At 40.5% G+C, this 27,177-nt stretch overlaps 1 protein-coding gene across 1 annotated transcript in view; it reads right to left on the reverse strand.

Annotated features, from left to right (window-relative positions):
* Positions 1-17,068: 17,068 nt before the first annotated feature.
* The window catches only part of tox3 (TOX high mobility group box family member 3), a 39,508-nt gene continuing 29,399 nt past the window's right edge, over positions 17,069-27,177 (reverse strand). Inside the window, exons 3-7 of the mRNA XM_046415747.1 lie at positions 26,292-26,543; positions 19,849-20,112; positions 19,519-19,749; positions 19,239-19,319; positions 17,069-19,027 (exon numbers count right to left, since the gene is read on the reverse strand). Of these exons, the coding sequence (XP_046271703.1) occupies positions 18,197-19,027; positions 19,239-19,319; positions 19,519-19,749; positions 19,849-20,112; positions 26,292-26,543 (1,659 nt within the window). The 3' untranslated portion in view covers positions 17,069-18,196. The remainder of the gene's footprint in view (positions 19,028-19,238; positions 19,320-19,518; positions 19,750-19,848; positions 20,113-26,291; positions 26,544-27,177) is intronic.

Raw genomic sequence — 27,177 nt, forward strand, 5'->3', positions numbered from 1 at the left:
TTGTTCTGTTATTCTCTGCTCCAGATGTGCAGTCTTGCTCTTTCAGCATTTTAAGTAAAGCCTCTGAGTTGGAACAACAAGGCTTCCATTTGTTCTCAACACAAAAAAACAGCTGCTTATCACCACAGTTCGGCTCATAATGGAAACTTTGCTCATGAGGCAATTATTCACTTATTTATTACTGCATTTGTGAGCATTTAAGTTTCCTTTTAGTTTGTTTTCCCTGTTGGGAAAAGCTTGTATTACATATTGTGCTGTGGTGTGTTTTTTACTGTGGAAAGCAGCCTTTGTGACCTTTAGCTTTTCCTCAAGTTTATTGCCAGCTTTTGCAAGTTACCGGATGTTGACCTGACAGCTCTGCAATTAGACAAAATCCCAAGCTTGAACATGCAAATATTATAGGGGTTTGCTTTGCAGGGCGATGAAGTAAGAGCAGATGAGATAGACTCATGTGAGATGCAGTATTATGAATGATATAAACTTAGATGAAATAGAATTTGAAGAAATTAATATCAGTAAAATGAGATTATGTGCCATAAAATGAGATTAAGCTGAATGGCCTGAGAGGTTTATCAAGTCTGTCCTTGTGGGCAATGTATATAGACCAAAGGTTACAATTTATAACCATTCTTTTCTTCAAGTGTTCAGGTTTGTATAGTTGTATTTTGGAGTAATAATCCATAAGATTTCAGTCCTGGTTGATGTGGTGACAGCCGCAGTTATTGGTGGTAAAGTTAAGAGGAAAATCAATTTTCCACATCAAAGTCTGTTTACAGGTCTTGGGGAGTAGTACTGCAGAAAAATAAGAGGCCCCTTGTGGCTTCAAAGTTAGCTGCACAAAGTCTGATAAATTGCCTCAGGTGATGTCATCTGAGTCATTTGTGTCTGAAGACTAAAAATTTGAAAGTGAAAAAAATCTGGGGGTATAGATTTTTGAACCTGCAGCTGACCCCATGGCACTGTTGGAGGTGCTGCAGGCAGAAATATCTAGCAGGTAGTAGCATCTGTCTGTACAGTTCAGTAACAGCCTTTGACAAGAAAGAATATGTGGAATTAAAAAAAGATATTGCTGGTTCTGCTGCATTGATTTTGATCCATTTATAAATCTGTCCATTGCGAGTTTGACAGTGAAATAGGAGTGCAGTGCCTAACTGACTCTGCTTTTCCTCTTACCTCAAAGAGCATTTTAATCACTTTTAGCTCATTGTTTTGGTATTGTGACCCCACATTTTTTTGTTTTGTCTCCAAAAACAAAAAAAAATTGCTGTTGCTGGCTGGCTGCCAAACAACAAACTGCATTTATCAGCTAAATAGCCACACATATCCATCGGGAGTTAGTGGAGATTTTTAGTTCGGTGGATGTTAATGTATTATAGCTGTCAGCTCTAACCTCTGTGAGAAATACATTGTGTTTTCCTGTGAATGTTTCACAATAAAATTCAGGTAACACAACTCTGATGCAACACTAGAAGACAGAAACATAAGCAACTGCATCATATAAGTGCTGATATCATTGAAATTAAGTATAAAAAAGTAACACTAGATCACATATGCATCTTTTCCTGTGATTCCACTGTGCATAGGTGGAAAATTCGAATCTAGCATATGAATGCCACAGCCTGACTCAAATAATGAAAACTACTCTATAATGAAGTCATTGCAGACTGTAAATACACTGACTGACGAGCATAAAAATGTGAATATTTTTAAGAAATTAGGTTTGATCATCATAAAAATCTTAAGAATTGTATATTTTAATTTAATCAAAAATCTAATGAAATTTTGTGGAACCTTCATCAGCATTTTCATGTGAGGATATGCTTGTAACAAAACAAATTGACAGGGATGATACATCACAAAAAAGGACCTTTTACCGACATGCCAGGATGTCATATAGTACTGTGCACATCAGAAATGGCATCTTGTTTGTCTTTGCTAATTGGACGTTTCTTTATAGGGCTGCAGAGCTTTGCTCAGCCTTTATCAAACTGGCCAGATCATAACAGAAATTTCTTGTAAAGGATCAAAAGAGTGTTGTACATGACAATAGAGATATTACCCACTCTTTTTCTTGCTGCCCTACTTTTGTCAAATGGTACTGAGGGAGACTAGAGGTAATGCTGCAGTAATTCAAGCTCTTATCCACATGTAAGGAGGGGAAAATGAAACACTTTGAACTCAGCAGGAACAGCAAACAGATGCTAATGAACATGATGTTTTAGTACTGGCCTCTGGCAACAGGATTAAAACAATTTAAAAAGAAGTAAGGAAGAGAAGATATACACATGAACAAGGGTGAACATTGAAAATATTGTACTGATGATGATTTATACATGGTCTGCTTAGTATTACCAAGAGAATGGGTTTCCTTATTAAATGTGTTCATGAACAGTCATTTTAATGTTACAGTGATCCAATTATAATGTTATTTTAAAAGACTTGTTTTTCCACAATTTGAATTTCAGTGAATAGAGCATAGCAAAGTGTTTTGTTGTTGGACTTCTGTGCTAGCCACAGTTTGTCCATAATGAACACCATGTTCATGCATGTCCATCAGTGCACATGGCACCAGGACACCCTAGGCCAGAGATCAATGATTGACTTTGTGGTTGTATCATCTGACCTTCGGCCATATGTCTTGGACACTCAGGTGAAGAGAGGGACTGAGCTGTCACCACCCGGTAGTGAGTTGAATCTGCTGAAAGAGAAGAAAGCTGGACAGACTTGGTGGACCCAAATGTACTGTGAGGATCTGCTGGGAATGTCTGGTGGAAGGTGTCTTCAACTCACACCTCCAGGAGAACTTCGATTAGATCTCGAGGGAGGCTGGGGACATTGAGTCCGAGTGGACCATGTTCTCCACCTCCATTGTGGAAGCTGCTTTTCGTAGCTCTGGTTGTAAGGTCTCTGGTGCTTGTCATGACGGCAACCCCCAAACCAATGGTGGACACCAGAAGTAAGGGATGCTGTCAAACTGAAGGAGTCCTACCAAGCCTGGCTGGCTTGTGGGACTCCTGAGGCAGCTGACAGGTATCAGAAGGCCAAACATGCTGCAGCCAGAGCAGTCGTGGAAGCAAAAACTCAGGTCTGGGAATAGTTTGGAGAGGCCATGGAGGAGGACTATTGGTTGGCCCTGAGGAAATTCTGGCAGTTTTCGCCCTGGTCATGGAACACCGGACCAGCTCTACTCTACCTTCCGCAGGGTGCTCCAAGGTTCATGGGAGTTTGCCCAACTGGTTGTGGGCTGTGGTAGGGGCTGTGTGGTCTCTGTACTCCCAGAGCAGGAGTCCGATTCACATTGCCAGCAGTAAGTCAGACCTGTTCCCAGTGCATGCTGGACTGTAGTATCATTTTCATGGACCGGATTTCTAGGTGCAGCCAGGAGCCGGAGGGTGTCCATTTTGGGAACCACAGCATTTCATCTCTGCTTTTTGCGGAAGATGTTGTCCTGTTGGCTTCTTCAAGCCAGGACCTTCAGCATTGGGGAGGTTTGCAGCTGAGTGTGAAGTGGCTGGGATAAGAATCAGCACCTCCAAATCCAAGGCTATGGTTCTCAACCGGAAAAAGGTGGTCTGCCCCCTCCAGGTCGGAGGAGAGCTCCTCCTCAAGTGGAGGAGTTCAACTATCTTGAGATGGGAGCGTGAGATTGACAGATGTATAGATGCAGCAACAGCAGTGATGCGGTTGATGTATCGGTTCGTTGTGGTGAAGAAGGAGCTGAGCTGAAAGGCAAGGATCTTGGGTTACCAGTCAGTCTACGTTCCTACCCTCACCCACGGTCATGACCGAAAGAACAAGATCTCGAATACAAGCAGCTGAAATGAGCTTCCTCCACAGGGTGGCGGCCATGGAGAGAGGGTGAGGAGCTCTGTTACCCGGAAGGAGCTCGGAGTAGAGCCGCTGTTCCTCCACATCAAGAGGAACCAGTTGATGTAGTTGGGGCATCTGTCTCAGATGCCTCCTGGGTGCCTCCCTGGGGAGGTGTTCCGAGCATGCCCCACTGGGAGGAGGCCCTGAGGAAGACACAGCACACGCTGGAGGGACTATGTCGTTCTGTTTGCCTGGGAACACCTTGGGGTTCCCCCGGAAGAGCCAGAGGAAGTGTCCGGGGAAAGGAAAGTCTGGGCATCCCTGCTCAAGCTGCTGCCCTGCCGACCCGGACTCGGATTAAGCGGAAGAAAATGGATGGATGCATAGATGGAGCATAGCAAGCAGTTATGCTTTTGAGGTCAATCAGTGAATAAGGACAAATTTAAAATTAAGATTTGTATTTCAGGATTCTCAGACTTTCAAGCACTCAGTCAGTGATCTTTTTTATTCAGTGAATTTCCCTCAGGGACAGAATCTCCTGGGTTTCCAATGATCACTACATGGTCTTTAATCTCTTTTATATAGCTTTGAGAAGCAGAAAATATTAATCTTAACATTACAAGGCCTTGGGGAGGTTAAAGGAATGTCTCTTAATCATGGTTGTTACAAGGAGACTTTTTCTTATTTATCATACTTGTTTTCCTGACATGATGTCAAGTGTCAGAGTTTTCTCCATTCTTATAGCAAAATGACCATCTATGTCTCCAACCTCAGTCCCTGTAACAGGAGAGCCAGGTGTAACTGGTTATTTGACCACTGTAGTTGATCTATGATGGACTGTCATGGATGCAACTGTGAAAGATGGGGCATAAAATTACATATACAGAGACAGCCAGCCAACTAGTCCTGGTACAAATGGTTAGAAAATGTCATAAGCTGCATATTGGTGCAGCAATAACAAGTAGTAGCATAGCACAAACACAACCATGAATAATGTATTTACATGTACACACACACACACATTCAGTATGTTGCACACATTCATGTGCACACAGAACAAATCACATCAAATAAATGCTTGATTATAATGTATGAAATGTTTCTGATCAGTCAGCTGAAAAACTAATTTCATTTTCTCATTAGAAGTCTCTGCCTGAGGCTCATTCTCATGTCAGTGTTTATTACTCTGAAAACAGAAAATTAAAATCATCAGCTTGGTCAGAATCAGAGCAGTGAATCACTATTTATGACTGAAGGAGAGAAAGAGAGGGAGGGAGAGAGAGAGAGAGGAGGAAAAAAAATATATTAAAGACTGGACAACCATTGAAGGAACCATCTCATTTTACAGAGGCAGAGGATTTATTACCCACATGACCTTTTCTTTTCCAGGGATTTGTTGCTATGCAGTCGTCCATCATGTTTCTAATTTGGCATAAGTTACAGTAGGTTAGTGAATAGTTTCCTTTAAGTTAGTAATATTTTGGCAAGTGACTGAATGGGTTTTAGTGCTTAATTGATAACAGAGTGTGACAATTTTTATGGCCAACAAAATATTTCAGTTTGTCTTCTTATATACTTTCAAATGCAATTTAATGTGTTTGTACATTAACATTAACAAATTGTCAGGAGAACAGACACAATTCAGAAAAAAAACTGTCATGAAAATAATCATTACAAAAGTTGAAAGTGATGTAATTAACACAATTTCACTGTATTGACAATACAATGCAAAAAATTTGAACTGCATTGTTGTTCACTCTGTTGATATTTCTTTTTGTGCCAGGTGGAGGCTGCAAGATTGACATTTATACAAAGATGAATCACACGAACATGAATAAATTGAGTTCTGTCTACAGTACTTAAAGGAATTGCTGTTGTCTCCACTGAGGGATGTGTCCTCAGAATACACTGTAGACTGCAATTTCTGACTAGTTACACACATTATTATTGTCTATTAGAATGTCAAGAAAATTATCAACAAATGACTTCTGTTGTAATATACACTAACTAGGAATGTGTTTTGCAAAGACTTTCTGTATTGTCTGTTGCCTCATAATATTTTTACTAAGGCATGTTACAGTCTTATTGAAGCAAAGCAGAAGTTGGACTCACATTAAGCTAATATCTGATCTTAGTTCTGCTTGATTTGTTGTCTATACTTCCAAGCTTCCAAGATGTTTTCCCCTGATCTCATCAACCAAACAGGTGAAATGTACACTGTACAGCTATAAACAAGTACAGGATCATAGCCTTTCCACCAACTTTGATGATTAGTAATCCAGTATTGTTGGTCATATATGATGAGATCAAAGCTTCAGATATTTTCAGCGTTGACTTGACAAGTCTGTGTTTTTCTCTGATCATGTATGTGCAAAAATTATTTCACTTAGACTGTTTAAATTTTGATTTGTTTGGGATTCTTTGTATTGGGGTGCAGTCAGCCAAACCTTTGCTATAAACAGACTTTATTCCACATCACAGGAACATGTGTCCTGACCTTTCCACCAAGACCTTTCATTTATTTTCTAATACAGTTTCCCTTGTGAGTTACTCTGTTCTCATAGTCATAGAAAAGGTCAAAGCAAGCACTCATGTCTGATGTCTGCCTGCTGAATTAGCTGTGTCTCCTTTAATTTCTCTGGAATCAGTCCTCACCACACCACTGGGTCTCATTTGATTGTACTGTGTGTTTGGTATTTATGCTGTATTAAATGTAGGGATTGTGCTGTTCATGTGATCATGAAGGTATGATGGTAAATAAACTAAAATATCTTAATTTAGTACTTACAGTTGAGTCTCCTGCCAACTTTAAACAGTTAAGTGATAAAAACCCACAATTATTACATAATTTGTATCCAGGGTACAAATTATGAGGGGCATCTCTCTTATGAATTAAATTTATCCAACACAAAGACAATTCTGTCCCCCCCCCCCACACACACACACACACACACACACACTCACAAAAAAAGAAGGGATGTGATTTTCCATTAATCAATAATGGCAGAACAAGCTCATTTGTATTGTTATGGGGTGAAATTATGAATTTAGGACATTGTGAGGAAGTGACCCCTTTATGCATGAGAACAGCGTCTGAAAGAGGAGGTGGGGGTGGGGCCTGTCAAAGCCATGTTGATTGATGATGCTCCCTCAGATTATGAACACAGAATTAGCACATTAGGACTTGTATGATAAATAGACCAAGCACCAGCCAGTCCCCAAATCACCTTAAAGAGCAGCTACTGAGTAACATGACTGCACTTGCAGCTCAAGTTGATTTCTGGCACTCAGCTTGTGTTTGCATACAGAACCTCTAGCTCAGCTCCTCGGGGTTACCCAGCTGTCCCCAGCATCAAGTCAAACAACACTGGAGCTTAAAGGTGAGGATTGACCTAAGTGCATACAATATTACCATAAAAAGCTGGTCACAAAGTAAAATCAAGCTGTTTCAAAACTGGGGAGGCCATAGCTGTAGCTGTGTCACACTTTCCATTTTTATTTAAACCTCTCTGCAAAAGAGGAATGGTTTACATACAATTATGTGACAGAAGCGAACTGGCAGCTAGCAAACATTTCTCAATTTTCTTGACGTTTTTTAAGCAATCTTCTCTCTTCAGTAAAACTCCTGTAATCCTTAATCCTTATTTGACCCTTATTCCTTATCCTCCTTATTTGGTTTGCTTTCATTTGATACATTTCAGGTTGTTAGCAATTCTGAAGAAAGATAGTTGATTGTTTGGTCTCATTACCAGGTTTTCAGATACTGACCTTTGGTTGGTGGCGATTTGACAACCTGGGAAGGGAGTGAGCAATAGTTCTATTATCTATTTATTGCTTTATGTCGCTGGGTGGTCCACAAATATAAATAAATCAGATCTCTTCTCAGATCTAGGTGTGCAGCCTGCTGAACTGGTTTGACTGGCATTTCCCCTACTCGTTCGTTAGTTTTATTGCACCTATTCAGGCAGGACAGGTTAAACTTTAATCATTGTTTTTTTCATAGTTTGGTGACCTCAGGTTATTTTTAGCTTTATTTTAAATGTATATTAATGTAAATGTATGTTATTATTATTATTTAAAACTCCAGTGGAGGATTAAGCAGTGTGGCTGCAGATTGCAAGCCACTCAACACTCCTCCTCTCACACTTCCCTATCGTGGCTGATAAAACATGCCAAATGCAAAAGGCCTTCTCTATAGTCAGTGTTTGGTTTGTCTGTTGTGGGCAACTGTGGAAACATGGCAGATGTTGTGGAAGAGGACCTGCACACTCTCTAGATATAAAAGGCTCCTTCTAAGGTAACAAAAACATGATTCTTTTGTTTCAGGTGATTATACATTAATAAAACACATTTTTTTACAGATATGATTTAACCCATAAATGTATTTTCCAAACATCTCTGATTAAACAATTCAACATGTATTTGTAGCTGTACTACACTAGTCTACTGTTAATTTCCTTCAGTTAATGAACCACAGCGATTCAAAGGTTGTCTGACACAACAAGAGGAACCTCAGGAGTCTGTCTGGTCTGTTGTCAATAAGCTTGCCCGAGACACAGAGCCCAAAGCAAACACTGAAAATGTTTTACGAGAGGAGATAGTATGACTTCAGTGTACAAAATGAAGATAATTGGCTGCACACTCACATCCGACACTGATAATATCTGAGATAAGGCTGCAAAGAGGAAACTTTTTAGACTGGCAGGAGCCATCTGTGACCTTCTTTGAGCAGTAAGAAACTAATTGATTTGGAGCTTCAAAACTTTTACTACTACTGTCAATTACAACAACAACCCACAGTATTCATCCAGATATAGAGCTCTAATTAATCTACTGACGGGGTGTAGATGAAACCTTTGTCTGTACCTGGTATAGTGGATTGACCACTGTGAGTGTGCTGGTGGCTTTTGCCCAACGTTGACAGGCTCATTGCCATTGGCTTCACGATTATCACCATGCTTGGAATTAAAAAGAATTGTATTGTTCAGAGGTGGATGGAAATGCACTTTCACGTTCACAGAGAGGCTGGATTCTACTGTGACACACAGGAGGTTAGACTGAAGAGACAGGCCTACTGCACGGATACACTAGAAATAGTCATTATGTACGTCAGAGAAAAATAAACATCAGGAGAACAAACCACCTCTATCCAGAAATATGGGACTTCATAATTGCTTTCTCTGCTGAACCTATCAGTGTTTCACAACACATTTCAAACATGGCAGTAAAATATTGAATCAAACCTTTGGAGTCACTTTTACTGTGAAACCTGGCTGCAGTAGGTTTGCATCTGCCTGATCTCTAAGCAAACAGACAAGGCTGCTTTGCAGGGCTGACCCTCCCTCTACCCTCTGCTGCTCTTCCATTTTAATGTCGTTACAGTTTGCTTATGAGCCGGATTCTAATATTCTTAGCCTGTTAATTTCTTGCTTTTTATATGAAGCTTTTACCTCAGCGAGACCAGTCCACTCTCGAACACTTAGTCTTTTAAGTATCCTCACAATAAGAAAAACAACACTTAGCTGACCTGCAAAACACTTGTACAGATAATAAACATTAGGTTGCATGGCCTTCTAGGACTAAAAGGGCTGTAGGTGAAAATGTGTTGAGGCTAAGTGCAGACCCCTGGCACCCGGCAAGACCCCGGCTTTGCTCCTTTCCATCCCTTTAGCCGGCCCCTTCTCTCTCTGCAGGCACTGGACAAAGAGAGGACTCAAACAATGGATTGCTCTGAGAGCTGAATGGCTTTGCGGGTCAAGCACTAACCCCCCTCCCTCTTTGACAGAAACACAACCCACACTTGTTCTACTGAAGAGAGGCTGACCCTTCCTGCAAGGAAATAATGAACGCAGCCTGGGCATTAAACAGATAAAACTACTGGGACTGGAATCAGTTTGGCAGACAAATCACCTCTAATAGCGTGAGGCTGGGGCCTGTCTTCTGTCCTGTCTCTCCCCTCTTCATTACAAATCTACTGTACACTGTCCAGGCATCCACACAGTCATGTTGAGCTGCTCAGCACAGTTCATAGCTCAGGACCTGACCTTAACTAGCAGCTGTCCTCTCTTTTTCTCTCTCCAAACATCACTCATTCTTACATTTATTTCATTTTCTCTTTGAGTTCAAGGTTGTACTAAATGGTGTCACAAACAAAGAGGCTATCGTGTGCATCCAAGTGAAAAAGTGTTGGAGAATTATTTGTTAGGCAAATTGACAGATCAACTGCCACAGAAGCCTTTGTTTACAAATTAAAGCTCGACCTATGAAATCTCTCACAGAATCAAGGTACAGCCCAGAGATTTGCATGTTTCATAGTCAAATGGGTTAAAAATACATTTGCAAATCATCTAGCTTTTATTACACTGCTCTTTCCCTGGAGATTCATGGCATACAGAAATGCAGGTAATGTCACTTATGTTATGAATCACATTACAGGAGCATGGAGGATACATTTTCCACTGTATCCCTGCGATTGTCTGAAGCTTCTTCTACAACTTATGTTGCCTTGTAGCTGCAACCATCTGTGAGGTTGGGGAATTATTTTAATGTTACGAATTATGCCGAAATGCAATTAGGTCCAGGTCTGTTCATAGTCAGCATAAGGTATGATGAGATAAACCTTAATTGTCCTCATGGGGACAGTGGCTCAGATCATTGTCATTTACTGATCTCTCCCTCCTCTTCTTCTTCCTCCACTTAAACTTTGTTCCTTCTCAGGATCCTGGTTTATCGCCTTATAGTACATTTCCTGTCAGCTCTGTATATGGCTGCCATGACACTTCTATGTGGTTCAAACGGTGGTTTTACAACTCACCGTCTGCATGGGCAGCTGAGGTCTGGAGGCATGCAAGCTGTTCGGTCTTTCACCTTCGCTCACAGCCCCTCCCCCAGGTCAGGGGCCATACATTAGATCAAGCTAGGCCTCAAAGAGTCAAGGAACTTGTGCCAATCACACCACAAACCAGCATAAAGCAGGGGTGGGTGGAAAACACAAGCCTTGCTGTAACAGTGGCACATGTATTTCTATCCTTCCAATCCATGTTAGTTTTTTTTACTGGCTGTTGTCAATTGTTATTGTTTTTGTTGTGGTTGTTGTTGTTTTTCCTAACACAGCATTTATCTGGAATTATTGTTATTCAAGTTTTCCTGCCGGTGAATAATTTTCTCAGATTTTCTATATGATCAGCTTTAATTTAATTACTATGTGCATTGAAAACCTGCTGTTAACAAGGTGAAAAAAAAGATTGCTACACTATTGCCATGCAGTTTTTCTTGAAAAACCAAGTCTAACCTAATTTGTATTTTTACACGTCTTTACAGTCTGAAGCACAAAAAGTAAAGCTGATCATTTATTAATCAATCATTAATAGATCAGTTATTTGATAGAAATCTAATTGGTTTCTTTGAGTCATTTTCCAAGTAAAAATGATAAAATCACCCAGTTACAGCTTTGCCAAAACTAAATACTTTGTTGCTAAAGCAACTACAAGGAGCTCTTGTTTTGTGTTGGTTATGGTGGCTGCTGTGGTAGTGTTTTCACTATCTCATCTTGTAAAGATCTTGGTCTGATTAGTGTGCTCTTTTGTTTTAGAAGTGAGTGAAAGAAAGACATAACTTATTTTTGATGCTATTTTTCCGTTTTTGAACACATCTTTCTGCAGGATGCGCAGCAATGAGGTACTTTATCCGTTTCTGGTAATGTAGGATTAATAAATGAAATATGATGATGATGAAACAAAGTCAACTTTTGTTTACCTACATTATGTGTCAACCTACAAAGAACAGATCTGGTTCATTGGTGGGCCTGATATTGATTCTGACATGAAAGCTAAAGTCGAGTTGTTCCTCATTACAGAGCTTTCATAGCTTTCCAGGAGGAAGAGGGCCAATTCAGGATCAGTTCTGACTTCTTTCAAATCCGTTAATTCTCTCCATCTGTTGAATAGCCTACCAAGGTTGATCTGTAGCAGCCATAACCACAATGTCTATAATAAAGTTTGTAAATAAAAACAAAAAAAAGAAAGAAAAAACTCCTTCTGCTTCTTTTTAACTGGTGAAAGTAATACCTACTGAGAACCTTTGTGTGCTGTAAAGTTTTTTATCCAGATTTGCAGGGAATTGCACCGGACAGACATTGAGATTATTTTGTTCAGAAATAGTCCTTCTTCTTGCTGACGGTCTAGTTTGCTTATGTCTTATGTCACTAACCCAATTAAAAACTGTAGTAGATTTAAGTACTGTGCTTCATTACAGATTTGTACTTACTTCACTTGAGTATTTCAATTTGATGTTCATTTATTTCTCTAATCTGAAAGGGGATTTTCTGCTAACATTTATATATTTTATATGTACTACATTAAGGTACTTTCTCTTCCACTGTAGGAAAATATTTTTTGGACAAAGCAAGCAATTAATAAAATTAACTGGACTCTCAGAAATTGTGATTTGTGCCATTTTATCATTATCTTCTTACTTTTTACAGTATTACTAGAGAAACTAATCAGAAGATTAATTGAAAATGAATTAATGGTTAACTGCAGCCTACAGTACCCCTCTTATGCCAGCCTGTTGTGTATGGCATAAAGAACAGCATGTATGCATGTATGCTGTTCTCGAACCGCTAATGTACATCTACACGTACGTGCATCTGCATACAGTTCACACCATGTGAGGAGACTCTGTCGCTCATTTGCCTCTGCTCTTGCACTCTGAATTGAATTGTTAAAGAATCATTCTCAGCTTGAATCTATTATCACCTGATCCTGTACTGTTTCAACCCAGCCAGGGCCCACAGATTAAACGCCTCACGTTTAACCCTTTCCTCATCACTCTGCTGGATGGCATCCCATGTCCCTGACTATTACCATGAGCAAATGTTTTCCTTCACCCTCTCCAATGAGTAATTTTTGGTGTCTAACTTGTCTCTAACCTTTTCTACCCTCTTTTGTTTGGCTTTTGTTTGGCAACAGCTGTTATCATGGATTTCTTTTTTTTTCTTTTTTCTTTTTTTTTTTCTTTTTTTTTTTTTTGGTCAGCTGTGATTGCTCCGGGCAAAACAGGAGCAGATGGTGTTTTGCTATGCATGAATGGAGCGTTAGAGGAGTTGGACTGAATAGGCCAAGTTTTGAATGGTGTCTACACAGCACCTGCCTCTTGTAGCAGCAGGGACATCCTAGTGGCATGATCTGTCTTGGCTTTGCTGCCATCATAAGGGATGAAAGAAAGAAACAGAGGGGGAACCTAGTTGGGTACCGTCCATATTTATTGATTTTCTTGCAAGTCGTGGCATAATGTAGAGTACAGTCAGTTTGAGTTAATTGGATGTGACACAGCGTGTATGTGTAATCTATCACTCTAGTCTCCTGGTACACTTTATCTGTTTTGTTGCCATAGAAACATGTTGGCTCTGTAATAGCCTATATTAACAGGCTAAGTAAGTTGCAATAAAAGCCAATTTCAGAGTTGGGATCCTCTGCTGAACACAAAGCCTATAAAACACTGATGAAATAAATCAGAAAGTGGCAGCGGGGGCAGAGCAAGCTGGATTTTACTTTTTAACCCAAAAAGACTGAATAAAAAAAGAGATTGCTATCATTTCCATGCAATGCAGGGACATCTGTCAACCTCTGGGGCATCATGATCTGTCAAAATAACGAAAGCTTTCGCAAATCATTGACAGCTTGTTGTGTTTTGTTTTTTTTTGTTTTGTTTTCTTTTTTTTAAAGAGCAACTGTATAACTCAACAGAATAAATGCTCCAGATGCATTTGGTACTCTGCTAAATACTGACAATACCCAATAACATAATGAGAGAACCATAATAACCTGAAACAAACCAGCCTTTCTTATGCTTACTGCTGTTATTGTTATGGTGACAACTGCTTCCAATAAACAGTTTTTCTTTAGGCTTTAGATGTTTATTCCATGACCTTTTATGATGTTGGCAGCTGAATACTGGTGGTTAGCTTATCTGTCCTCATGTTAGTTTGGGCTCAACTGCACAATACACTCTCAAATACACATAAAATGCATACACATTATCATGACAAGTCCTATTATTTGAGTATGAAATATTGAGGCATTTCAAAAGAATGCAGGGCAGGTTGTGCTAATCCCTGCCAATCATCTGATTAAATCTGTGCCAATCATCTGATTATGATTGCACACTGTTCATCATTTACAGGAAATAGGGTTATTTATAGTAATTAACAGCTGCACCACTTCCTCTGCCAATAATAAACATATCAATCCTTGCAGTATATGGCTGGTTTTCTGGTTGTGTCACTGTTGTGATAGTGTGGCGGTTCACAGACTGAGAGAGGTCAAAAGACTGGCAGATCAGGCTTACCATAACAGAATTCAACAAAGGAGGGGGATAAGCCTAATGGCTGAATCACTGCATCACCAAGGCAACATCATTCCTCAGGAACCAAAGGAAGGAAAAACTGGTGTGTCTGTCTGAGTTCGCATGTTGAGTGTGCGTGTATGTGACTTTTCTGAGGAATGGCAAATATTTATTGAATTTATTTTTCCCTGATAATTTTCTCTTTAATGTATTACTGTACTAAATCAACAAACCAAATCAATCATAAACAGAATTCTATTCAAACATTTAGCCAAGATCATCAGAAAGGTTGTGCAAGGGTATCATAATATTTATTCTAGCCCCCTGAATATACTATCAACTTTGCCCTGGGGCATAGACTAGTGCTCCTTTAGTCTGGCAGGTCAAAAGTTCTCTAAACAAATGATACCACTGGCTGAGGATGTCAACAGTCCTGCCAGCCAAGAGCCCCCAAAATAAAGGTCACTATTCATCTCAGAGGTCAATAGTTCTCCTCATGTAGCTCATCATTGCAAGGTCAAGAATTCCTTAAACGTGGTCAGCCATTTGACTGGAGGCCTAGATCCTTCTTGTAAACAAGGCTTGGCATTGGACTTGTAGGCTCAACTGTCTCTGTGCTTCCCTGGATCAGGAATCATCAGAAAATAGCCTGTTTTTCTTTTTTTTTTCTTAAGGAGACAAAGCTCAGTGCCAGAGCAGAGTGGCAGGTCCAGAATGTGACATGGCTGCAGCGTGGGTCTGATGGTCAGATGGTCAGTGTCAGCAGGGCTTTTGTTATGCTCACATTGTATATGTGCGATGAACGGGAAAACAACAAAAGAGCCAAATAAAAAATTAAAACACAGAATCCCATTGCTTCCACATCTGACTCCTTCGTCATCCTCGGCACAGCGCCGAGCCGCTGACCTCAGTTGGGAGGAGGAGGAGGAGGAGGACAATTAGGTCACCTCATGATTGCATTACTCAAATGACATATTAATGTCATAGTGCCCTTCATGCATTTCATCAGCGTTAGTTAATGATGAGAACAGAACTACAGGAGAGCATGGATGATATTGATTGCTTCATGCTTCTATGATTGCATCATATTGCACTCTGAAAAAAAAAAGATCTTGCAGGTACAACAAAGTCAACAACACAAAGCAGCTAAACATTATTCATTCATCTCTTCAAATTAAATCAATCCCCACTACAGGAGGAAAACTGCAGTGTATTACCCATGGAAATTATGCGTGTGTATATAGCAGTGTTTTGAAAATATCTGTAACCTTTTTATTGCAGAGTCCCACAACTCCAGCCCTGGCTGTGAGATATTTGTACACACAGTGACCGCAGTACTGAGGGGTTATGGAATAACAAGGAGCTCCATGCATTATTAATGGGCTCTGCTGTGAATCTGTTCAGAATAATAACGGCGATTTCCCAGGGCCTCATTACTGTGTGTTTTTAAAGCATGTGTTTGGTATCCATGGACACCCGCTTTCACATTCTCCTCTTCTCTCCGTGTGTTAAGATTCAGGTCATGCACGGCACTTGCTGTTTTTAATTTTCATTTCATCATAAGCACTTTAAGACTGTTGCCAACTCTTATTTGCAGTTTTGCTGCAGACCTCTCCACTCGGGCTTCTGACAGGACAGATGCTGCAATTAATCACGGCAGAGAAATGGGCATCGCTTCCATTCTGAACTGAAGAGCCGATCGCTGAAACAGCAGCAGCAGCAGCGGCGACGGCAGGGCCTTGGCCCAATTTACAAATGCTTCTCTAAAACTAACTAATTGAGAACGAACCGAAATTTGAAAATTCTATCAAGTTCCCATCACAGAAGCACAGGGCCAGGTTCTCTCTCCTAATTTGTAACAAATATTAACTCATGTTTAAAATGTCTCAGCTGCCTTTGAATAAAAAAAGCCCTTCTCTGGGCCAGTGGATTCACCGGCTATTGTGAAGATATGATAATTATTGTTTGCCTGCTTTCCCTCCCCCGCTCACCATATTATTCAAGGGAGCTCAGCAAACCCCTGGGGATGTCTTGGAAATGAAGCGATTTTGAAGGGAGTAAGAAAGAGGCAGAATCCAATGCACTGGTGTGTGAGAAGGGGACTGTTATTGAGACAAGTACCAGTTACATGCTGACCTTGTCCAGTATCAACACTGTTTTTACACACAGTTACAATGGGACTTCCATTCAATTCACTGAGAAACAGCACACACTATAATAACGTCAACATGAATGCTCATATAACCCCTGCAAAGTATTTCTTTCTCTAGAATCACTCGATAGAAAACATACAAATTTATTTTTCAATATCTCATTAAGAAGAGTGCTATGTATATTTGTCAGTGTATTTCATTTCAAAAGCTAACAAGGAGATGTGAAGAAATAACTCATAGAAGTTATGGCTAATATTACGTTTGAAATAAACCAATTCCTTCAAATAAATATTTGTGATTGATAGTTTAATTCTGAACAGAGACACAAAGAAATATATAATACTTCATACAAAATTATGGCTACTATCATATTAGTGATGGAATGTCTCTGGATTCGTCTTCATGGCCAAGCACAAAGTCAAACATTAAATTACTTTTCCTATCGTGAGCTGAAAACAACTTTTCAAGAACTCCATACCAATATGCATTTATTCTATGGACAGTTTTCAAAAGCAGTTGATTTGTAAGCAAAATACAAACAAAATTAATCGCTGCTATTGTAACTCATAAAAAAGTATAAAAGAGCAGAAATGCACTATGTGATATAGCAATCCACAGGTCGTTTAACAATGTTTTAATTAAAGCCTCACATATTAAAACTTTACAACAGGTGATATGAAAAATGTACAACATTTTCTTTTTTTCAGGGACTTTTGTACAGCTGGCAAAAATACCTCCGATGCCTTTTCAGTTGGCTTTGGCAGTGCAACAAACTGGCTCTGCTAGTTTTCTTGTTTTTTTTTTTACTTTTCTAAAACAATGACAGTACCAAGAAGCAGAGTAAAAATACATCAGTCCCCAAACCATCTACCTTGATCCAGAAATTTGTATTTACCATAAAATATCACCTTTGTTACATAAAATAAAAACATAATTTAATTGTTAAACATCTGACATAAGAGCAAATAGATTAAAGATGATGTTCTTGGGAGGTGCCAGTTACACACTTTTGGGCAAATCATCTGGAGGGTCGATCACTGGATAAAGGAGGTCTCATCTCTCCCCAATCTACAAAACATGTACAGCAGATTACAGCAACAGTTTGATGATGTGATGAAATAAATGATTAATGGCAGTTTCTGTCAAAGTCTGTTCAGTCATTAATCCAGAGCTCTGTGTCCAGAGACCTTTAATTTTTAGTTCCGCTTATTCTTCACGACACTGCCTACATTTGCGATGCAGTTTTAATGTTTTCAAATACCACTGGGTCTCAAACGCGTGATGATTTGATAAACCCTTTCGTCCGTACCAATGTTGAACAGTTACATCTGTGAGAATGATGGGTGAAAGAGAAAGGTTGGAGTAAAGACAGTCTTGCTATATACCGGCCAGTGTGGGAACAAAGACTGATGTGTGGGTTACTGGTTTCCAGCAAGAATCTTGTGAGTCATTCAGTCCAGGCAAGAGCTGATAGAAATCCTTTTGTTGAAACGCATTCAAAATATCCTTCTGATGCGCTGAACTGACAACTCAGGTCTCATAAATAAAGCTTTATCGTTAAATAAAACAGTGAAAGACAAACATCTTTCAACATATTGTGAGCCCAGTCAGTTTAAATTGACAGCTGAAAGACCTCACAAACAAACATATAAACAATCACTGGGCTCCTGCTCTAATAGGCTTCTGTCATAGCTAAGCCCGTGACAGAAAAAAACCCAGTTAACATGTTTACCTCCTGTACAAGTGTGTGCATATCCGTCTATAACAATGGACAAGTTCTTTGTATAACATTCTAAATCTTACACACTTCTTAAGTGCAACTTTGAAAAGCAACGTGGAATGATGCTTTTATTCTATTCCTGTTCTTTGAGATGGGATTTCCATTTGGCTCAGTAAATGCTGACTTGGGACAGGACCTGGGCATGGGCTTGGATTTGGGAGGGGTGTGGTTGCTGCTGCGGGGCTGGCTGGGGGCTGCCCAACGATGCAGAGCCTCCCACTGAATGGGGTGTGCCTGGAGAGTGCTGGGGTGGGGAACACTGGGACTGGTGCTGCTGCTGCTGTTGTTGTTGCTGCTGCTGCTGGAGATGTTGAATCTGCTGCTGATGCAGCTGATGCTGCAACTGCATGTGCTGCAGCTGCATCTGCTGCTGTTGTTGTTGTTGTTGCTGCTGCTGCTGCTGTTGTTGCTGCTGCTGCTGCTGCTGCATGTGGTGCTGCTGCAGCTGTTGCTGGAGGTGGTGTTGGAAATGCTGATGCTGCATCTGCTGCTGGATCTGCTGGTGATGCATCTGCTGCTGCTGCATCTGATGGTGCTGGAGGTGCTGCTGCATCTGCTGCTGCTGTTGGAGCTGTTGCATTGCATGCTGCTGCACCGGTTGCATGGGCGGGCTCATCTGAGACACTGCTGTGGACTGGGCACCCGCGACCATGGCCCCTCCAGCACCCATCTGGCCGAGCATCTGCGGTGGCATCCCAGAGGGCATGTTCTGATGGGAGACTGTAACCGAGGTCACGATCTGACTGCCCCCTAGTCTCATCTGCAGAGGTTTAGGAGCAATGGCCCGTGGTAAGGCTTGTTGGAGGGCCTGTGAAGCTGATGACATGGAGGGGTGCTGGTTGAGAGGTGACGGCAGCACCAGGCCTGGCGACAGACTAGTGGAGGCCAGGGTCTGCTGTACTGAGCGGATAGTCTGGGCCTCAGCCGATTCTGCTGCAGCCTGGATGGAGAAAAAGAAATTATAACAATTTACACCGCTGAGCACGTGATTTCTTCTGTCTGTATGTATACTGTACTACTCCATTTGTTTGGGTGAACCTTCAACTTTAAAATCACCGAGCACACTGACGCACAGAAATCTGATAAATTTATTTCAATTTTCAGTCAAACTTCACACATTTGTCAGGTGAAGAGAAGAAGCAGTTTCTCACCTTGGAAACCAGGCTAGCACGGTACGCAGCAAGGGCTTTTAAATATTCTTTCTTGGCAGCTTCTGTCTTGCTTTTGTAAACCTGTGATGACACAAAAGTATGTGTGAATGGACAAATAAAGCCTCTTTTAATTAGAGATAATTTCTTTGACCTAGCACACATATGTATACATATTTGTTTCCTGGATGAACCTGGATCTCTGATCATCTTTGTGAACTTGTTGTGTTAACTACTCTGGATGATATTTTTGACCAGTATGAATGACGAAATTTTGTAATACCTGCTTTTGTTCTTCTCCCAGGCCATCCCACATGGAGGCCACAATTTTGGACACCTCACCAAAGGTGGCATTAGGATTCTGACCCTTAATAGCGGCCTGGGTGTCTCTGAAGAACAGGGCATAAGCTGACACTGGCTTCTGAGGTTCGTTGGGATCCTTCTTCTTCTTCTTCTTTGGAGTCTTGGGCTTCTTTGTGGGATCCATTGGTGCAGGTCGTTTCTCCCCAATGACCTGCAATGAAATTTACAAGAATGTTTGTTACATTAGCAGGTCAATTCCTGACAGCTACCTTTTCATACAGTCATCCAAATGATTTCTGACTTTAATCACCCTGTTGCCTTCATCCTGGTCGTCTTCATTGATGGAGCTGGAAGGAGACGGTGTGGCCGATTTGCTGGCAGGCGGTGATGGAGAAGTATGGTTGATGTTTGGTCCTGCCATGTTTAGGCTCAGCTGCGCATTGAGTTGGGACTGGTTGATCGTAGTCAGCTGATTTCGTGATATCATCCCATTGGGGCTGTTCATGCTGATGATGGACTTCATCACCATGGCTGGGTTGGGTGGGTACTGACGCACATGTCCTGGTCCAACATTCTGTAAATGAATTGGTAAAAAAGCAAAATCATTCTCCTCATTTCATTCATCCTCATTTCTACAGCTCAAAGACATTCATGATGACACTCCACTGCCCAGTGTATGAAGCTCAACAAGTTGTATCTCTTTACAGGAAAGGAAATTGGGTCATTGGATTCTGTGGATTGTTATGTGGCCGATCACATGTCACAATGTCCTGGGTCTTAAATGTCTCTGTTCTCACAGACAATGATAAATTATCTTGACACCCAAGGAGCCAACTTTATAAACTAGTAATAGATGGCTACCCAGCTGAGTGGATTCATTTCAAAACTCTATTGTATGGAAATCTGTGACACAGCTTTTGACTGCCCAGTCCCTGGAAGGGAACAGTGGACTCAGATCCCTGCACTGTGGCACATAACTTCAAATGCCACAGTAAGACTATTTGAGTTGCAGTTTACATGCATGCAGGCACATGTCAGTTTAGCTTGAGGCTGCCACACGCCTATATGTTTTGGTGTAATCATACTTGAAGGTTATAACTCTGTGAAAGAGGTACCTTTCGTAGATCATGTTTGACTGCCAAATAATGGCAAGGAAAACGTCCATATAATCAGCTCCATAAATCTACGGACTAAAGGTGGGAGGTTTAAGAGATTCGGACAGGTCCCCTCCATTCGTACATTCTGGGTATAATGTAATAACATTTTCAAAATCTTTTTTCTTGATAAAACATTTGATTCTTCAAAGGGTCTCAGAGGCAACACGTTTGCATTGATTGTGTGAGGATGAAATTACAAGCACTGCCAGCTCCCCAGAGTGAAGACTGATCAGAGAGCCAGCAGAGCTGACATGGAACAGAGGAGGGGACGTGAACACAACAGAAAAGGTGATTTGTTCTCCCTGGGTACATCCATCTGGTATTCAGCAGCACAAACCCAATCTCTCCCAACATCAACACATCATAAACCCACACACCTGGCTTTATTGAAAGAACGTTATGAATGCCAGTCTTCAAAAACAATATTGTAACACCATTTCAGACAGAAACATATTGGATCTACAATCCATTTCTTTCTCATATGCCATGTCTACTGCTTATCATAAATACAATCTATGAGGTGAGAGTGGATTTATATTTACATGTGTGAGAATGATTCTACAAAGGTGGGGAAGAAATTGAGGACATATTGTTGTGATTCTTCAAATATGGGAGCTTTCAGTTTTCTCACAAATAAAAGCTGCAATAAACAAGCGTGTGACCAAGTGACTGCGATTTACATATCTGCAACCCGCCATGTTCCAAGTGCCATTGTCGTCTTCATTACTGAGAACACGATGGCTCGCAGTTTGCTCTCTGCTCACTGCGAACATCAAAGACGCACACACTGAGCTCATTAGTTGTGGCCATCTGTATAATAACACTTTTGCCCAATCCCTGTGATGCAGTTTTAACTTTGAGCAATGGCCCATTCTGCCATTTGTTTGGAATATGGTGATTTCATCTAAATGGCCTTTGGTTGTTGTGCATTTGAAAAAAAAAAAAAAAAAAAAAAATTATGCTCTGATGACCACAGTTAAACAGTTGATCATATCACATTCTGCAGTTTGCTAAATGTGTTATTTTATCACATAGTATAGAAATAACTGGAGTAGCAGCAATTTCACTTCTCACTCCATCTGATAAAAGAGCAATGACAGTTACATCAGTGAAATGCCAGCATTAGCACAAGTCTGATTTGAATGAAAAAATAACAGCTAATAACACACTAGTGAAAGAAATCATCTTAAGTAACAGTTGCTTTGATTGTGAATATGAATCTGGTGCCATGATGTTTATTTATGTCCCTCTGCCTTCGCATTTGCATTTTGATTGCAGTATTGTCAGTAGTCACAGGAGACATCTAACTAGGTATTTTGATAGTCATCGTAAATCTCCAAATAAGCCCTTATCTTGAGTACACAGTGGCCAGATGTGCCCTCCTTCGTCAGGTCTCTGTGTGTGTTTGTACGTCAAACACTAACAAGCTGAAATCTACTCCCAATTCAGTGAAGATTTTTTTTTTTATTCATCTAAATTCATTCTGTAATATTCCCCATTGTGTTGCTTTTAATGTGAAGACTGAAAAAGCTGGCAACCGCATAATGCTGTCAACAATATGCTGCAAAAAGAAGAAAAAAATTAGCTTGTTTTGCACATTGTTATTGGCCTCACCCACACTAAACACAGCAAACACTCTACACAGAGCCACGTAACACATTCAGAAAACTAGCAGATCAGAGAAAAAACACTTTTGACAATGTGTGAAACCCTTTCCACAATAAACATGGGCCAATAAACACAGCAGCTGGACTCCAAATGCAACATTATGCATTCACCAAGTGATAAAAATCTCAACACCGATGTCAATGAAAAGAGGCTCCAGTCTGTTCTTAAAGATATTGGAAATCAGAATTTGGAGAGAATGTATGAACAGTGGCACCATGTACTGAGCTGTAACAGGCTGAAAAGAATGTTAACAAGTTCAATTTCCATTCAATCAATGCCAAAGCTCTTGGAAATGTTCCATGGCAGGAGAGGGGTAAAATCATCTATATGGTAATTATAAGGATGAATCCCCCAGTAACTTTCGCCAGCATGAAAGGTCAGTCCTATTAAAGATAGTTTATCAGTGCTCTGCACATATTCCTTTACTCGGCTTCTAAACGGGTACATCATTTTATTTTTTTTCTCTCCATTTTCAGCAACCTGCTGAAGTCTGTGCTTAAGCCAAATGAGAAAAATGGAATTTTGAATGCCGGTAAAGGCTATAATAGCATGAAGATAAATAGTTTTTCTTTCCCCTGCCCTGTCTCAGTAAAACATACTTCTCTCTCTCTACCTCTCTGGTCTATCTCAGTCTGTCTATCACCCCAACCTCTCACCCCCACTTAAAAACAAATCTTTTCCCTCCCCTCCCTTCTCACCCAACCCCATCAGACTATGAGGCCAGTAGGTTCCCTCCCCTTAGTCCAGTACAGCCACTGACCCATACCCCTTTCCACCACTTCTCCTGGTGCATTATGGGTATTTAAAACTTGTCCAACATGACATCATTTCATTTTGAGAGCTGCCTGAGAAAAGTAAATTACAGAATCAATCATGCAGAAGGTCAAGCTGAGACTTCATTACAAGTATTGCATGCCTGCATGAATATCTTTCATTTCTGACTGACCCAATATGTCACAATAGCTGTCTGTCGAGGGAAAAAAGAAAAAAGAAACGGAGCGAAAAAAAAATCCACTCTCTTAAATTGATGTACAACTCATGTCAGTGCTTCTTGGCTCGGAAGGGAGATAAGAGGAAAGTGTAGAAAAACATGCTTTCTGCAACAGTGCTCACATTTTCCATTTAATTCAGGATATAGTGGTTTTTGTCCAGTCAAAACTGAGAGTATTATGCTCACTGACAATCTACACAATATCAAGGCATATCAAATCATATGAACATCAAACTACAAATGGCTTTTTCAGCCCCACTTTCACCTTGCATGATGCTTGTCCCAACACACTATTCCGTATTAGATATTAGCACATTTTTGCTGCTGTAAAGCTAATGGCATGTGAAACAGCTAGTTTGTATTGAAAAACATATGATGCATCGCCACATAGTGGTAAACGTAATAAGATGGCAGGGCTCATAGCTCCTCAATATTGATTTTAACATCTAATACAACTAGTTGACTCTTGTAGGTTTCAGATCTAATCTTGAAGGACATTTCAGTGCATTCTTACATGTGTCAAGAAAAACCTGAAATGTGATGAAGGCACCAGGTGTTTTTTGAAATAGAACCCAGAGACCCTTGCTGTGCAGCAGGGAGAAAATCGAGAAGAAATTGTGAATAAAGCAATACTGGCAGCTCTAACTCCAGTACTATTTGGCACTATTGAGATTCAATCACAAATCAGGAGGACACATGCTGGGAGACAAAAATGAGAGTCAGAAGCTTGTTAGGAGAGCAGATTAAATAAATAATGACTTCAGATTCAGGGCTTGCCAGGCACATTGCAGCTGAGAAAATGTATTTCTCTTTGTAGGAGCCCAGCATCTGTGGCCAATTTGCAAGACATACGCTAAACATTATGGGGAGAGGAATTAGCAGAACACTTGGCAATGCAATGACACGGAAGAAGCTTTTGAAAATATCCCAGGTATATTCACCAGTTGGTTTTCTCATTAAGTTCTGATAAGAGACAGTCTTTCACACGCACTAAATATTCTTCACCAGTAAGCTTGTATACAGAAAAGAAAACCAAGATGAGTGTTTGGGAAATATGAGCATGGTGGCTTGATGAAAAATGTAATTGCAATAGTGCACGGTTTATTTGTTTGCCCCTGCAGCCATAACAAATAACACAGAATGTAATCATGTATATAAGGTTGTCATTCCTTTATCAGCGCACTGACAAAATGACAAAACACCTCTCTTAGGGCCTTCGTAAATCACTGTCTCTGTACATAGAAAGCACTGCAAACAATTCTGTTCCTTATCTCATTTAAAACTTGCGTTCATCTAAAACGTAGATGAATAGAATTTCTATAAGCACAAGACTTTTGGGGATCAATCCCATTTACAGGAAAAATGAAGGGCCACCACGAGCCTTCCTGCGGTACAATGTGCGATGGCTGATAACGAGTGAGTAGTGTGCCGACGACAATGCCACGAGGCAAGGAGCAAAAACCCACATTCTCCCTTCAGTTTTTAATAGAGTCTCCGCACAATCAGAGACATGAGCCATGCAAATGGTGTTAAAGAGGAATAATGTTTGAGAATCAAATCTAATCCTCCAGCAAGTCGTGAGAACAGTCAGGAATGTAATTGTGTCAAGGTTTCGTTTCTTCCAGATGTAGAAAGCTTAACTGACCATGAAATGAAAATTCTTTAGGCAAAAGCCTTCTGGGGCTCACTTTACTGTATGTGGTGCAGATATTTTAAAAGCTGCAATTATTTTACACGGCAGAAGCATGGAAGCAGAAAAAAGAGCTCTAAAATTTTATAGCCCTGTTCTCATATGGAAAGTAAATAAATATCTATAATATCAGTGCGATTCAACAAATGTGTTGGAGAGAAGGGCGGTTGGGTGGTGGTTGTGGGGGTGTCCAAAACGCATTTATTCACACAGTTAAAGCAATCATGACACCTCTCCTCAGTGCAATGTGTTTTGTGGTTCACAAAGCAAAATTCAGCATCAACATCATCCTCTCTCCACTCATGCCTTTGTCCTTTCATTTCTTTTCTCCTAAATGAATCTTCCACTTTTGTGATAGGTCCGTAAGACAACTACTCAGCCAGTGACATTTCCATTTTTCCTCCTCAATGCTCCTATGATTGTGGCATTTGAAAATGCCTTTCCACCCAAAGACAACAATCTAACAATCCATAGTACATAACAGTATCAACATAAAATGAGCGATTATGCTGCTGGCCGTTCCACGTTGACCATTCATAATAAAGGAAAGGAGAACTACTCAAAATATATTTATTCAGTTCTTTCTTTGAGGGTAATTCTCTACAAACACCACACAAAGCATGTGTATTTTCTAAAGACCTCATGTGACACTGGACAGAAACATGCCTCAGCATTTACAGCACAAAAAAAGGCTTCTGGAGGCAAGATGAATTAAATATGAGCATAAGAAACTGTGGCACTTTTGGGTCCCATTTTCACTGTCCTTCTGGGGCTGAATACGCTTTGTACTCTAACACCTGTGATCTATTCACATCTCACCTTACAGGAGTGGGGGATCATCCACACTCTGAGTACTTTAAAAAATCCTCACAATAAGTAACATAATATCATGACATTTACTCAATGTGATCATATACCTCCTGTGTTGTAAACAAGGCCAGATGTTGTGCCAGATGCAATGACAACACGAAGCATACAAAAACTGTGAAGGTGACATTATGGGTCAGTAAAAGGGCTCATTTAAGAACTGTATGTGTTTAATATTGGGGGTCATCAGTACGACATGTTGATAAGTTGTGTCTGTTTAGTTTGAATAGACCATTAAAAATCACATCTGGACTCACAGAGTAGAGCGGTACTAGTGCAGGATTTGTGTGTATTGACAAATGAGGATAACATTTCTCTGGTTGCAGAAAGTAAATAGACATCTTCATTTACTAGTGTTGTACATGCACAGCAGTGCTCACCACAGGTTGGCCACTGTTGACAGACATCCCTTCCTGGTCCATCATGTTGCGTGAGATGGTAATAGATGGCAGATCCAGGCTCTGAGGGGGGAACTGAGGGATTAAAGGACCCCTATGTGAAACCGGGGGCTCTGGCATTGCTGGGAATGGTGAGTCCACTTCTGACAGACCCAGACCAGACTCTGTCTCAGGTGGAGGTGTAATGGGAGGAATCTCAAACTCCTCATCTCCCAGGCTGGGTGTATGAAAGGTCTGCAAAGGAAGAGGAAGGAAGAGGAAGGAAGAGATAAGTCATAAAAATCCAGCAACACAAAACAGCCAGCAAGCATTCGCTGAGGTGGGCCTTATCTAACATGCTGGAAGAAAACCTTCAGGGATTAAATCAGACAACTGTGTTTAAGAGAGGGAGTGTTTTAGTAGAGTGGTAATACACTTGTCTGTAAGTGCACTAAGATGTAACATTTCCTAAACCTATTAAAGTCCACTTTGAGGAAAGAGAAGGAAAAAGGCGAGTGCGGAAGAAGACGTCAAAAGCAAAAATATCAAGCTGCAATCACGGGAGAGAGAGAGGATACATGATAAAAGCCCTTAATCTTAAGGATGGAAGATGTTGGGTTGAAGTGCAGCGAAAATACACGTCACAGGGAGATGGGTTTAAGGAACATTTTCAAAGATTATTACGCTTGGCCAGAAGTGTTTCTTTTTGTTCCCCTTGCCTGCACCCTTAAATCTGCTCATCAAACAGCCTAATCCTTCTGCCTTTCGAATTAAAGCTTTTGGTCACACTTAATTTGCTTATGTGCCTTCTTGGAGATGGGACTGTTCACCTACTTGGGTCTTGTTTTCATCTGCACATTGCATTAAGCTACTCTTTGGAAAGCCAATA

This window comes from Scatophagus argus, chromosome 1 (assembly GCF_020382885.2).
Source record: "Scatophagus argus isolate fScaArg1 chromosome 1, fScaArg1.pri, whole genome shotgun sequence".
Lineage (NCBI taxonomy): Eukaryota > Metazoa > Chordata > Actinopteri > Scatophagidae > Scatophagus > Scatophagus argus.